Consider the following 13,819-nt stretch of genomic DNA (forward strand, 5'->3'; position numbering starts at 1 on the left):
TTGATCACAAAGTGACATGGTTTAGGAGTTAGGAGGGGGTGAAGATGCTTTGTTAGGCAATTGATGGTGGTCTGATGGCCATCTCGGCCTGGCCATCGTGGCCGACCGGACGCAGGCCACGCACACCAAGTGGCATCCGTACGCTGGCGCTAGGCCCATTGGTCAGGCCAGAGGGGCAATGAAGCCGCCACGATGTGCTGTTGCCCTCGTTCGCTTCATCCGCATCGCCTCGCTGCCTCGCGTGAGCCGCAGCGGCAACACCGTCGTCGCCATAAGCTCTACCACCGCCTAGCTCCCTTGCCACTGCACCATTGCCACCTCTAGCTAGCCAATAGCTTAACCATCCTCCTCTCTACATCCTCAACCTAGTTGTAGGTCCAGACAAGCCACGGTGAGGGCGAATTCACCGTTCTTGTCCTCGCCGGAGTCACAGTCACCATGGTCGCCATCACGACGAGCTCGCCGCTGCTCTGCACCCTTGCTCTTTCTCCTTCCTTGTTCATGTTAGCACTAGCTCTATGTGTAACCTAGCCTAGGGGTGACCCTATGGCAAACTATAGTCTTGCCTGAGTAGAACACGACGGCTAGCATCGCCGCGCTCTCGCCGCCGTATCGCCACGCACGCGGACAAACCTTGCCGACGCTTCCAACCAAACCCTAGGTAGCCTCAGTAGGTTCACGTGGTCACCATGGAACCCTAGTGCCCCTAGCAGGGCCTTGCCATGGCTGGAGATGGCCAGCGCACCTCCGCGCAGCACCGCCATGCCACCATGGCCGGCGACGAGCCCTCTCCGATGCGTCCGCGCTTCAACCTTCTACACCAATCTACGTGGGAGGATGAGAGGATCACGATGGTGGGGTTGGTTTCACCGGAAAGCTCATTGTCGGTGAGCTAGCGCCAGTCAAACGTCCTCCCCTTTCTCTGTTTGGCTGACGGGTGGGACCGTTGACCTGCGGGGCCCAGCTGTCAGCGGTATAAGGTCTAGGGTTTTAGTTTAATTAAATCTAGGAATTTCTACAAAATTATAAAATTCATATCTTGAGTTTTAGGAGTCCAAATTGAGTGGTTCAAATTGGGTTGTTCTCCTGGTGATGTCTAGTTTTTATTAAAAATATAAAATGTGCCATGTTCTATAGTACACTATTTATTGGCTATTTATCTTGTTTATTCCTTAATAAACTTGGGAAATTCATAACTTGAGTTTGGTCAATGTGAAAAATGTGATTCCACTTGGGTTGGTCTTGTGTTCATATGTGTTGCCAAGGAAAAATGCTAGAGCTGCAGTGCTCTTTCTATATATAGGACTTTGAGGTTTATTCTATTTAAATGCATTTATAATCACTGTCGGCTTGTCATTTTCGTGTAGGATGTTATACATGTTCAAATGCTATAAAATTTGTACAGTAGCCTATTGGGGACATGTATAAGCTACTGAAATTTTTGTGGAATTTACTGCACATTTTGCTATATGTTTAATTTTTTTTCACTTAATTATCTAAATAAATTAATAAAGGCATGAAAAGAATTTATTTAGGATTAACCACTATGTTTTTGTCGGCACGGAAATTTGTCTCGTGCCAGGCACATGAGCAAGTCGGAAGGGTCTGCTCGATGGAGCTAGAGATTCGCCTGGCTTCAACACAGGGATGATCGATTCTACGTACTCCTCCCGAGACGTGGCAGTCAATTTGACCATGCAATTGATAAGGAGAGAAAGTTTATCAGTAATTTAAGGTGTAACATGTTAGTCTATGCCCAGACAGTTCCAAGTGTGCCGCTTCGGGAGCAGCCAGACACGAAAGACGACTGAGTAGCCGATCAGCATAGAAATCGATTGTTACGGACCGTAAAGCTTATGAGTAGCAATTAATTTTATATTGACAGGTACAATACACGTATATGTAAATAAGATCATTAGCTAGACAGATATTGCTAGTGTAAACCATTAAGTCGATGAATCTAATCAGGAAAAGATATAGCACACGAACGAATCGACTATCTGATACGAACAGATCTACAAATGCTCTGAATCTAATCTGTTACCAACAACAGTGAGGTTCGATCGGATCAATGGCAGCTATGATGATAGTAACAAACTAAAACCAAAGAATCCACAAACACATCCGTACTTTGACAAGCTTTCTGAAAGACATGCTATACGTGAAGGCTCGCATGAATCAGCTAACATAGCCGATTCAGGTGAAAAGGACTACATCATGTGAACAATCGACTATTTCACACGAACAAACCCGTGGACTCCTTAGACTCAACCCGCTATCTCTAACAGTGGGGTTCGATCGGATCGATGCAGCCATGAAAAAGATGACGAATCAAGCCCTCAAAGCACATAGATTTATTCACGCTTAACAGAATCATGGACGCACACCATAGGCGTTGACGCACAGGCGATCGGCTATTTAGTCGATGCAAGCATAGCAAATAGCTAAGGTCACGCCTAACCAGGAATAGGTCTACTAACTAGCATCCTCCAATCTATAGTGCCATCAGTGAGGATCGACCGGATCGTTACAGCCATAATGGTGAACTATAAACCAGATTCAACCAGCCAACAAACCTCTTCAAGATTATTCGTGCCTCAACCATGTACTATGCACGATCAAGATCGAAGTAAAAACAATCGATGAAGCATAAATCATCGTTCAAGGTAGATAATATCATGTTGTAACAAAGCGAACGATGGACTGAAAGGATATAAGGCCGATCTAATTCGATCTTGACCGGGTGAATTGATATTGTTGTAAACTAATAATAATGAAAAGCATCAGCAAGATCGGTAACTTAATGAATCTACTCGAAGGACGCCACTCTTAGATAGAGCCGATAACTTGATCTTAATGTAGTTCAAGCAGTTGAGGTCGACCGGATCGATACAGCCGTACTTAAACTAGACAAGAGTTGATAACGATTGTGGAACAAAGTTGTACGGGTGTGGACATGGAAACAAGCTAGGACCCGCCTGCTGCATTTGTCAACATCAAGTGGCCACATGGCAGCTTGTTGCACTTGCATCCGCGTGAGCGTGACCCACACGATGATACAGTCGTGATTCTGATGAAATGCTCATGGGTAGTGACATATCTCTACCACAGACAGTTAGTCAAACGTGATAGCACCACAATGAATTTTGTTTCGCTGTCAGCGTTTGAACATTGGACCGAACTGAGCATGGTTTGCGTGGCTTCCGAGAAGGCGACAACCATATACAAATAAATCAACCAACATGTGCAGGCTGTTAAAAAAAACGGGAAGGGAGTCGCTGGGGAGCCGAGGGGCACCACCTGCATTTACCATGGATTCCGGTGAACCGGTAATGGACGGTGGTGAACTGGTACATAATGTTTGGAAGAGCTTTGCATTGAAAAGGTCCTCCTACACCAGGCATCTGGGATATGGCACAATGTTTGAGGAAGACGATAATTCCATAGTCACGCATATTCTTTGCATGCGAGGAGGCAGAGACGGGGTAGGCACGGCTGCTTGGCACGGAAGATGACGTCGTGGCGATGCTTCCATAGGTGCCAATGGCATAGTAAGATGATTGTTGAAGTTAGCATCACTAACATATGTGGCTGTTCCTCTGTTTTTCGGAGTTGGATGACATGTAGTTCTAGCCAATATGTGCCCGGAAGGATAAGGTGGTCACATGTCTCTGTCTTCATCCACAATGCCTTTCTTCATAAGATTTGCTTTGTATTGCAGTTGGTCCAGAGAAGAAGCCGCCATCTAAATAATTTCACTTTTGGGAGGAAAGCCACATGCATTGAGAAGCTTCATGACGTTGTCCCATGCCACTGAGTTGAATGCTTTGGCGAAGCCCAATTTCAAGACAATTGTGGGCTTCTATTACCGGTTGCAACATTGGACGATGCGAACACAAGGTTGAGACGTGTCCTTGTATGTCGAGTTTGTGATGAGTGATTGTCAGAGATGATCAGTTTTGGTTGAGTTTGGAGACTAACCATCGCATGAGTATATGTGTGCAATATGTCTCTTGACTATGTTGGTGTGTAGGTCTAGAGCACAGAGACGGTCGACAGATATGGTGAAGATCAAATAGAGACGGGTCGAACAGTGTCTCCATCCTAAACTTCTCGACGGCTTTTGGAATCACTTCCGTATATTTTAGGGACGATTTAGTTTGCAGCTCAAGCAAACATGTTGCTTCTTCAAATAAACTTGTTCAGGAGCAGCAGACCCTAATCCTACCCTAGTCCTAAATATTTTAGCAGTGGCTTGTTCCTAATCCAAACAGGCCCTTAAATGGGCTGGATTGCTAGGGTGGAGACACGTGCATCGTCAATGGACATTGGGCCACATGAGATGTCGGCCCACACTGTTTACTGTAGAGGCTAACATTGGCTTTTAAAGTTGGGCTCTATCCTCACAAGACTAACACATAAAAAACGAATATGAACAATAAGTAACTCACGAAAGACAAAAAAGAGTTATTTTTGCCTCCTGAGACATCCTCCACCGAGATGCACAACCCCTGCTCGGGAACATCAACATTGGTGGCTTTGACATTCATTTTGAATTATAGTTTACCGTGGTAACACGCACACTTCCGTCATAGTGATGAAACTGTAGTAAAAGAAAAACTCTGATCTTGCTTTGGCATGGCTAGGCGAGGAATATTTTTAATCCGAGCCTAAAATTCGTTTGCACGGAAGTCGAACTCTAACCAACTTAGCTAGAAGTCCTTTTCGCATCATAAGCTGTAGTCAAACCTTGTAATGTCTTTAGAAACTACTCGTCATGTTGCTACAGGTTCCTGAGGAGGTAACTGGGAATGAGGTTCGCTGTGTCTAGGGTATGGTGATGGGCCTAGCATGACCAGGTGATTCTAGAGATATATAGAAGTGAGGAGGCAGCCACGACTGCGGTTTGGAGAGACGAAACTCTAGTCTTCTATTTATATATGCTAGAAAACAGAAAAAGTGTTGGGTTGGGTTTGGGCTAGCCAAAAAGTGTTGGGTTGGGTTTGGGCTAGCCTATTTGCAGAGGTGGATCTCTTAAGAGGTTCACCTGTTACAATGGTCCTTATTTTTTTTAGAGACAGACCTCTTAAAAGACCTAAGTGAATGGATTTGCATAACAACCGTTTATAACCCATGTCAATATATAGTAATAGATGGATTTTCACAGGCAGAATAGACAACCGCGCGCCTGTAAAAATCATTAGCATAAGAACAGCGTGTGTAGTTTCAAGAGATAGTTGCACGCCGGACCTACCATAGTTTTCAAGTCTGGCTTCCCATGTACCACGGCCAGAAGAAAACCTCGTTAATTAATTTGACCAGAAAAAAAGAGTCAGGGTGGATGATGAGCTGTACCAACAGTGCCTCTTTTCTTTCTATAATGTATATATCCTTTGCTATGCACTTTCTTAGCTAGATGCCTGGTGGTCAAAATGGTGCTTCTGAGAAGTATTAATACCTTATTATGCCATGGGCGTGCATCAAACCCAACATACAAATCCACTTTTGTCGTAGTAGCTCCGTTGTCTCGTTAGTGTCTATCACGAGGGCCTTTTTATGGCATGCCTAATCGTCACCACATTCGTTTCTTGCTTTCCATCTTTAACTATCTGTGAGATAAAAAGTGGCAAGTGATAATGTGGTTAATTGGTAATCTTGATGTATACTACCACCATTATTCTAGAACGTCAACAACGTAGTGGTTTTAGGCCAAGAACACAGTCAACAAATTAAAGCAGATGAAAGACACTGAGATAGAAATTCCTCGATATCTTTTTTGTCATGAGATATATATATATATATATATATATATATATATATATATATATATATATATATATATATATATATATATATATATAAGGGATTTGCAAAAATTCAGGTGCCTAATTTTAGCTTCCTTTCAGTTGACAATTATCGCATATATTTTATACTAAAATTATAGCTTTAGTTTGTTACAATTTATATAGGCATGAGAATAATAAACTCGTTAGACAAAACCACAAATCTGACAAAATTTGATTAGTGTTGGCACAAAGACAATTAACAATTTACAATTGTTTCTAAAGTCAGTTAAGGACAAAAAGTTGATGCGAACTGAGCCTAGCTCAGTTAGGTTTCTTATGGTACAACCTGCCCACGAGGGTTTAAGTCATCGACTTGGCACGAGTGCTCGCATTTTCTTAGATTTATTCCAGGATTTAACGGCGTTGTGCTTTCAGTGATAGGCGACGTTCCCGTCGACAGCGAGGCGCCTGTGGTGACTTCGTCAATCTCGAGATGTGCCAGCACAGTCTTTTGGAGGTGCTCATAGGGGTAGGGTTTGCGTTCGTGTGTTCATAGGGGTGAGTGTGCGTGCGTGTTGAGTGTCTGCGTTTGTACTTATGTAATTCGCAAAAAAGACAAAAAAATGATATATATGTTATGATACAAAGATAAATAACATAATTTACTTGTACTAGAAGATTATACAAGAGTGTAGCCTGAAATCATCTTAAAATTGCCCCTAAAATATAGGAAAAATATATATATAAAGCTTCATTGTTTTTGTCTCTCCTTATATATTCTGTCTCTCATCATGGCATGTATAAATAAACGTGACCCCTAGCCCGGCCCAACCACTGCAAATCAGCGACAAACACATGGCGAACACGATTGCTTTTTGGCACCTGCAGGTTCTCGTCTTCGTGGCCGCCATGGCAGCGGCACTGCACGCCGCCGACGCGCGGTCCACGCTGGAGGCACAGCTGTGGCGGTTCATGCGGTCTCGAAGGAGCAGCTGCGGCCATCGTAGCGGCACGAGTACAAGTCGTTGTACTACGATCGTCGCTGATGACATGGCCGTTGTTGCTAGCCGCCTGAAGGGACGGATAATGACGACGCTTCACTCCGGCGACTGCAGCGGAGACGATGACCTCAGGCGGCTCAGAGAGGCCGACAAGATCGCCGCGCTGCCGGGGCAGCCGGGCGGCGTCGCCTTCGACCAGTACGGCGGGCACGTGACTGTCGACGCGGACAGAGGCCGCGCCCTCTTCTACTACTTTGTGGAGGCACCGCGCCACGAGGCTGCCAGCAAGCCGCTGCTCTTGTGGCTTAACGGAGGTATTATTGTCTATGACGACGCTATGTGTGTGTTACATGCATATTTTGTTTTCTTATAATCAGGTCCGGGCAGATTTAACCTAGAACTGAGAACAGAACTAAAAGAACCGGAACCGAAATCGAAATAACCGAAACCGAAAAATTCGGTTCCTGATATCGAGGAACCGAAAGAACCAAAGAAAATTTAGTTCCTACTCTCGGTTAACCGAATTAATCGAAAGAACCAAATTATATGAATTATACTTTACTTGTATTTTTTAAAATTATGTTTGGTTTATGTGCAGTGTTTTATATTTGAACTGCTATATATTTGTGTGACTATATTGCTATTGTTTTCTTATACATTATTATTATTATTATCATCATCATCATTATCATCATCATCATTATTATTATTATTATTATTATTATTATTATTATTATTATTATTATTATTATTATTATTATTATTAAAAATGAATATAGTGTTTTTTAAATTTGCCGTAGAACACGTATATTTATTGTTGTCCTGAGGTCTTATGAAAAAATTCGGTTAGTTCGGTTAGAATCGAAATCGAACTGAAATAACCGAGAACCGAAATACTCGGTTCCTAAATTTTTTTTGGAACCAATCGGTTCTCATTTTCTAGAAACCGAATTTCATCAATAACCGAGGGAACCAAACCAAAATCGAATCGAGAACCGAACGCCCACCCTGACTTATAATAAGTCTATTGCTATATATTTGATAGAAGAAAAAAAAATCTACGTAATATTAATTTAAACTGTATATAAGAATAACAAGTAGATTTGATCATAGAAAATAAGAGTCTGTCTAGTCAACACTCAAGTGTTTCGCCGACTGTGAGCACTCGGTTTTTCTTCTTCACACCTTCGTTGTTCTTCCTCCTCGCCCCCGCTGCTGCCTACCGCCCCACCATGGCCACGCTAGGGTTTTGCCGGAGCTCCACTGCTGTGGCCGCGGCTGTGGAGCTCTGGCGAAACCCTAGCGTGGCCGCGGCGGCCTACTTCTTCCCCTCCCCCTCCTTCCGCTGTGAGCACCGGCCATGGGCGTCCCTGCCCCGACTTGGTTCGGCCGCCTCCGCTGCCGCCAGCGCCCCTAAACTACCTTGCCGCCTTTCCCATCTCATCTGGCCGGCTTGCCTCCCCTAAAGCCTCCTTCTAAGTCCGTCGGAGTTGGAGAAAAGAGGGGGGAGAGGCTAGAGAGAGAGGTCGCCGGAACCTTAACGCATCCGCCATCTTCTTCTTCGTCTCCAGAGCGGGCGCGGGCACAAGCACAGGAGGGAGAGGGGGACGCGCCAGAGAAATCGAGTGTTCCGACACTTGGTTGTTGGATAACCTTCCTCAAAAATAACATAAAAATTAGTTTAAAGGGCTTATCTACACGACCTTTATATAGGTAGGTGGGGTAGGTGTCATGCCAAACTAGCTCTTAGTTACCATTTTTTCCTATTGTTTTTATCTAAGAATTTGTCTAGTTTGGAGAGATAATGTTGGTTGGGATGGTTATCTCATGTTTGATGATTGAGAGGATGGATCCATCCATCTTTTTTTTTTATTTGGTTGGAGGGTTATAGTTGTTGATGTGATAAGATATCTCACACATGTGGCTCACCTATGTGTCTCTCTCCCACCTATACTAGTTCCGAGTTGGACAAACCTATCCCCTCATTATTAAGAAATAGACTCATAGAGAATATTATGCTCTGAGACGATTTTGTCCCACCTCTCTGAACAAAACACCCATAAAAGTAGGGCCTTGCCATATCCTATATCACTTTGTTCCACCAACCAAACACAAAGGAGTAGTAAGTATTTGTGCATGACAAGTCTAGGACAAAATGAGGAATCCATGACAGAACTTTTGAAGTAGTGTGTGTAGAAGGCATGTTTTGTTTACAAGTAGAGGCAACCAGAGGTTGAGCAATCATTAGGGCGTCCGCAGCGGTGTGCTCAAAACGCTAGCTAAGGTGGCGTCCAAATAAAATAAAAAAGGAACCTGATGTGCATGCCGTGGAACCACGTGAGCAGCAGAGACACAACGTTCATCGAGAGAAGTGCGAGACTAGCGCTTGCCTTCTTGCTAGCTAGTCGACAGTCCGTTGGACACGCCCTTAGGTCATGAGAGCACATTCTAGAGCTTTTTGGTTCATTCGCGCACAATCGGTCAAAAGAAGTCTGCTATATATAGTCCAAACTCCATTTCACCTTTTCTACATGTACCTCTTAAAGCAAATCGTATGCCGCAACTGCAACAAGACTATATATATATATGCAACATATGAGTGCGTCTATGATAATATTGTTGTAACCCTTTTCTCTTATTTTGCTTTTAATTAAGGCCACCACACCGGTGCACACGGACCTTAGTGACCATACCATAGTTCTAGTATGCGACATTCATATAATCATATTATAATTTGACTAGCTCTTGACTACTAATTATATATGTCATTATGTGACTGAATACTGAATGGACGTCTTAGTCACAAATGTATATGTATATATGTATCGATCCACGCCATGCAGGACCTGGTTGCTCATCACTTGGCTACGGAGCTATGGAAGAAATCGGCCCTTTTCGCGTGAACAACGACAGCAAAACCCTCAGCACAAACAAGCATGCATGGAACAACGGTAAGTTAAATGACCTCATCGGACACTACTCCTCAGCACATGCTGAAGTGCAGAACGTTATATTGAATATGTTTTGTTCCTACAAAACAAATTGATCTGATGTGTTACCAACAATGGTGAAAAAAATATGTAAAAATGTGCAGTGGCTAACGTCATCTTCTTGGAATCACCGGCGGGTGTTGGGTTCTCTTACTCCACTTCTTCGGACTATGAAAGCAGCGGAGACGAGAAGACCGCTGATGATGCCTACCTATTTCTGATAAACTGGCTGGAGAGATTCCCAGAGTACAAAGGCCGGCCGTTCTATATCTCAGGCGAGAGCTATGCTGGGCACTATGCACCGCAGCTCGCTGTGAACATCCTGCTACTCAACGCATACAACAACAGCAAAACCATCATAAACCTACAGGGTATCCTGGTACATCACCTTCTTGATTGTTTTTCATTTTGAAAACTGGCAAAAACTTCAATAAGCTTAGGCTATGATTAGTTGATTACATGTCTCATGTCTTTTTTCTCCCTTTGTTTTTTGTTTGAGTGACCATGCCATACCAATATATATGAGCTAGTGCCTTGATCTCTCTCTTCTAGGTTGGAAATCCATTCCTCGATGACTATTGGAACTCAAAGGGACTAATTGACTACTTCTGGAGCCATGGTGTGATGTCGGATGAAGTCTTTGGAAATGTCTCTAGGAGCTGCGGATACTCTAACAATCTGGATACGGATAGTGCATCGTCATGCACAGATGCTTGGCACGCATTTGATAAGGGAGAAATTGACCCCTACAACATATATGCTCCTGTTTGTGTAGACACACCTCAAGGGGCAAATTATCCGAGCAGCTACGTAAGCACCAAATGTTGTTTTCCTAATTTACTGCTACTAGTTAATAATAGTACTACGTACAGCTAAAAATTCCTCAGTCTCAATCACCTATTTTTAGCTGGAGAATACTGATCTAATTTGCTAGAAATGTGATGGAGAATATCAAATTTCAACCAATTCAAATGTAGACACTTCCTCCAACATTTGGTACTGCAGTGATTTTTCGACACTGCTCCTAAAATTATTATGGGAACGATATTAATCAGCAAGTGGGTAATAACTTGCTTTCCTAGACGACCGTGTTCAGTACAAAATTAAAAATTATGTGTTGACTGTTTTCCATTACAGTTACCCGGATATGATCCATGCAGCGACAGCTACACCAGTGGCTACCTCAATCATCCAGCAGTGCAGAGTTCTTTTCACGCCAGGCCGACAAATTGGTCATTATGCGTGTATGTAACATTTTTAGATAAAATGCCTGTGTGTAACATAGTATTTGGTTACTTCCAACTTTCAAGTTGCATGCAGACCTCTAACAACGAATAAAAAATTAAATGGCGTTCTTTTGACCACTGCACTGTGACGAACTTAGTGCAACTCATATATATGAAATCTTTGCAGAAACATGACATGGAAAGACGCACCTGATTCCATGGTGCCAACCCTCATCTGGCTAATTTCGAAAGGGCTGCCTGTTTGGATTTTTAGGTAATGTCGTTGTATTAGTCAAGAACATATATATGCATAAATCCCTGAAAATGTATGTATAATAACTATGGACCTTTCTTTCAGCGGTGATTTTGATGCTATATGCCCACTTCCTGCTACAAGGTATACCATCCATGACCTTGGCCTCCAAATCACAACCCCATGGCGCCCATGGACAGCACACAATGAAGTAAGATTTACTGCAGATTTCAGAACAATATGCACACATACAAGGATATATAGCTTGAAACTTTGAACATTATGTGACGATGGTTGCACACTTGCAGGTAGGGGGCTATGTTCAGCAGTACACAGGAGGGTTTACATTCCTCTCTGTCAGAGGCGCTGGACATGCCGTTGCCTCTTCCCAGCCCGAGAGAGCATTGGTGCTGGTAAACTCCTTCCTGAAAGGAGAGCTCCCACCAAACGAAGTGGAGTAACGATCCATAAAGGAATGGTCGTGCCGAGACGACAACCTAAAAAAAAAAATCAAGTCAGACGGAGTTAGTATAATATTTATCTTGTTTGATGGTGACTTTATGTTGAGCGATAAAAGCAAGTACTTCAAAGTTATTACATGGTCCATGTTTATGTGAATCCATGGACGACTGTGCTGTTGTTTGGGATTGTGAGAACTAAGCGTTAAGAGTTGCATTATTCTATGTTTTTCAAAGTTCTATATGTTTTTTATATGGGAGCAATTTGCTCTCAACTTTGTCAGAACAACTCCAGCTAGCAGTACCCCTACTTGGACTCCCAAACTCAGATTTGAGAGTCAGAGGAAAACATTCAGGTCCACCAAGGCCCTTACTCGGCCCCAAAATAGGAGGCATACACTACAAGAGGTTAGGTCTTCTATGACTAACTTATTGTGACAAATACAGTCTTTTTTCTTGTTATTGTACCTCTTCTGTGACTATATGGCAGTGGTCATAGAAGGTGGGTCATAACCCCCTGACTAATAGACCCAATTGTCATTAATCTTAGTGACAATTGCAAGTTTGTCATCAGGTTATGACCACGGTATTTGTCACTATATTTTTCATAATATATTAGACGGGATGATGACATGTGTCCAGGGATCTGACGTGGCATATGATGTGGCGTGTGACGTGGCACATATAGTACGATGAAAATAATTGTCATAAAGACAAATTTGGCCCAGTTGTCACATGGGCTGGTTTTTACAATTATAATTCAACTAAGCCCAACTAGCCCATGTGCTGGACGGCCATTTTTTGGCCCAATTGTTGTCAGCCTTTTTAGTTTTGGTCCAGTCTAGTGGTTAAGGATGTTCACTTGCAAATATTATCAATTACGTGTTGGTATTTTTTGTTTTAAATTTTCCAAAAATAGAATTACATATAGAGCCCATTAAAATTATACAAAGAAAAGAGAATCCGAGTATATGCAACAACAGAAGAGTTAATGTTTACCTTACACGTGGGTCCCACCAGTCCAGCTAGGCATGGCTGCGCCAAGGTGTTTTTCTAAAAAAATGATTTTTAATTTATGATTATCATATTCCATCACTTTTGTCATGACCTATTGCCATAAAGATTGGGAAGGGCATATAGTTGTAGGGTCGAGATGACGGACTAGAGGGGGGGGGGGGGGCGGCGGGGGTAAATTGTCCTTTCTAAAATTAATCGCGTCGGTTAACCGAGATAAATGCATAATTAAAACTATCGGTCTAGCCAAGACTACACCCCTCTATCTAAGTTTATTAGCACCTTATAAAGATCCTAATTAGGCAACAAAGGTGCCGGGCTAGCTAGAGCTCACCTAATCAATTCTAGAGCAATGTCACACAAACCTATGCACTAGTACTCAAGCAACCGGGGGACCTCCTACACAACTAGTGATGCAAAAGCACAAAATTCCTAAGCTCAATAGCAATGCTTAATAAAAAGGCTACATAAGCCAAATTAGAGAGCGCAAATTACTTAGCTACACAAACTAAGTAATGTGACTAACAAGATTACTAAAACCAAATTAGCCACGCAAGGGAGCTACTTCTATGCTACACAAGTAAGAAGGTAACTAGCAAGGTACACAAGCTAGCTAAACACAAGAGCAACTACACAAGCACAAAGTATATGAAAGAAATTACAAGCTTGTGCAAAGGGGATGCAACCCAACGGAAAGACAAGGATGACACGGTGATTTTTATAAAGAGGTTCATGTGCTTGCCAACACGCTAGCCCTCGTTGTATCGACCGCTCACTTGGTGGTTCGGCGGCTAATTGACATCACCCGCCAAGCCCGCACATCAGGCACCGCAAGAACCTACCCATAAGTGAGGGTAGCTCAATGACACGCTCTACTAGAGTTGCTCTTCTCGGCTCCCGAGGGCTGAGCACAATACCCCTCACAATCACTTCTCCAGAGCACCGCACAATCTTCTTTGCGTGCTTTGACGGAGACCACCACCAAACCATTGAGAAGGTGGCAACCTCTAAGAGTAACAAGCACCACGGCTTACAACATGATCACCTAGTGCCACTCGATGCAACCTCACGATGCAATCGCACTAGAATCG

The 13,819-nt window shown here is 43.2% G+C and overlaps 1 protein-coding gene across 1 annotated transcript; it reads left to right on the forward strand.

Annotated features, from left to right (window-relative positions):
* The first annotated feature begins 6,641 nt into the window (after nt 1-6,641).
* LOC136507318 (serine carboxypeptidase 1-like) lies at nt 6,642-11,773 on the forward strand. Its single transcript, XM_066502082.1, has 9 exons — nt 6,642-7,101; nt 7,386-7,391; nt 9,622-9,738; nt 9,882-10,156; nt 10,330-10,587; nt 10,915-11,021; nt 11,191-11,277; nt 11,362-11,467; nt 11,565-11,773. The coding sequence occupies exons 1-9, from the start codon at nt 6,642-6,644 to the stop codon at nt 11,715-11,717; spliced, it is 1,569 nt and encodes a 522-aa protein (XP_066358179.1). The 3' UTR covers nt 11,718-11,773.
* The last annotated feature ends 2,046 nt before the right edge of the window (nt 11,774-13,819 follow it).

Source organism: Miscanthus floridulus, chromosome 15 (assembly GCF_019320115.1).
Source record: "Miscanthus floridulus cultivar M001 chromosome 15, ASM1932011v1, whole genome shotgun sequence".
NCBI lineage: Eukaryota > Viridiplantae > Streptophyta > Magnoliopsida > Poales > Poaceae > Miscanthus > Miscanthus floridulus.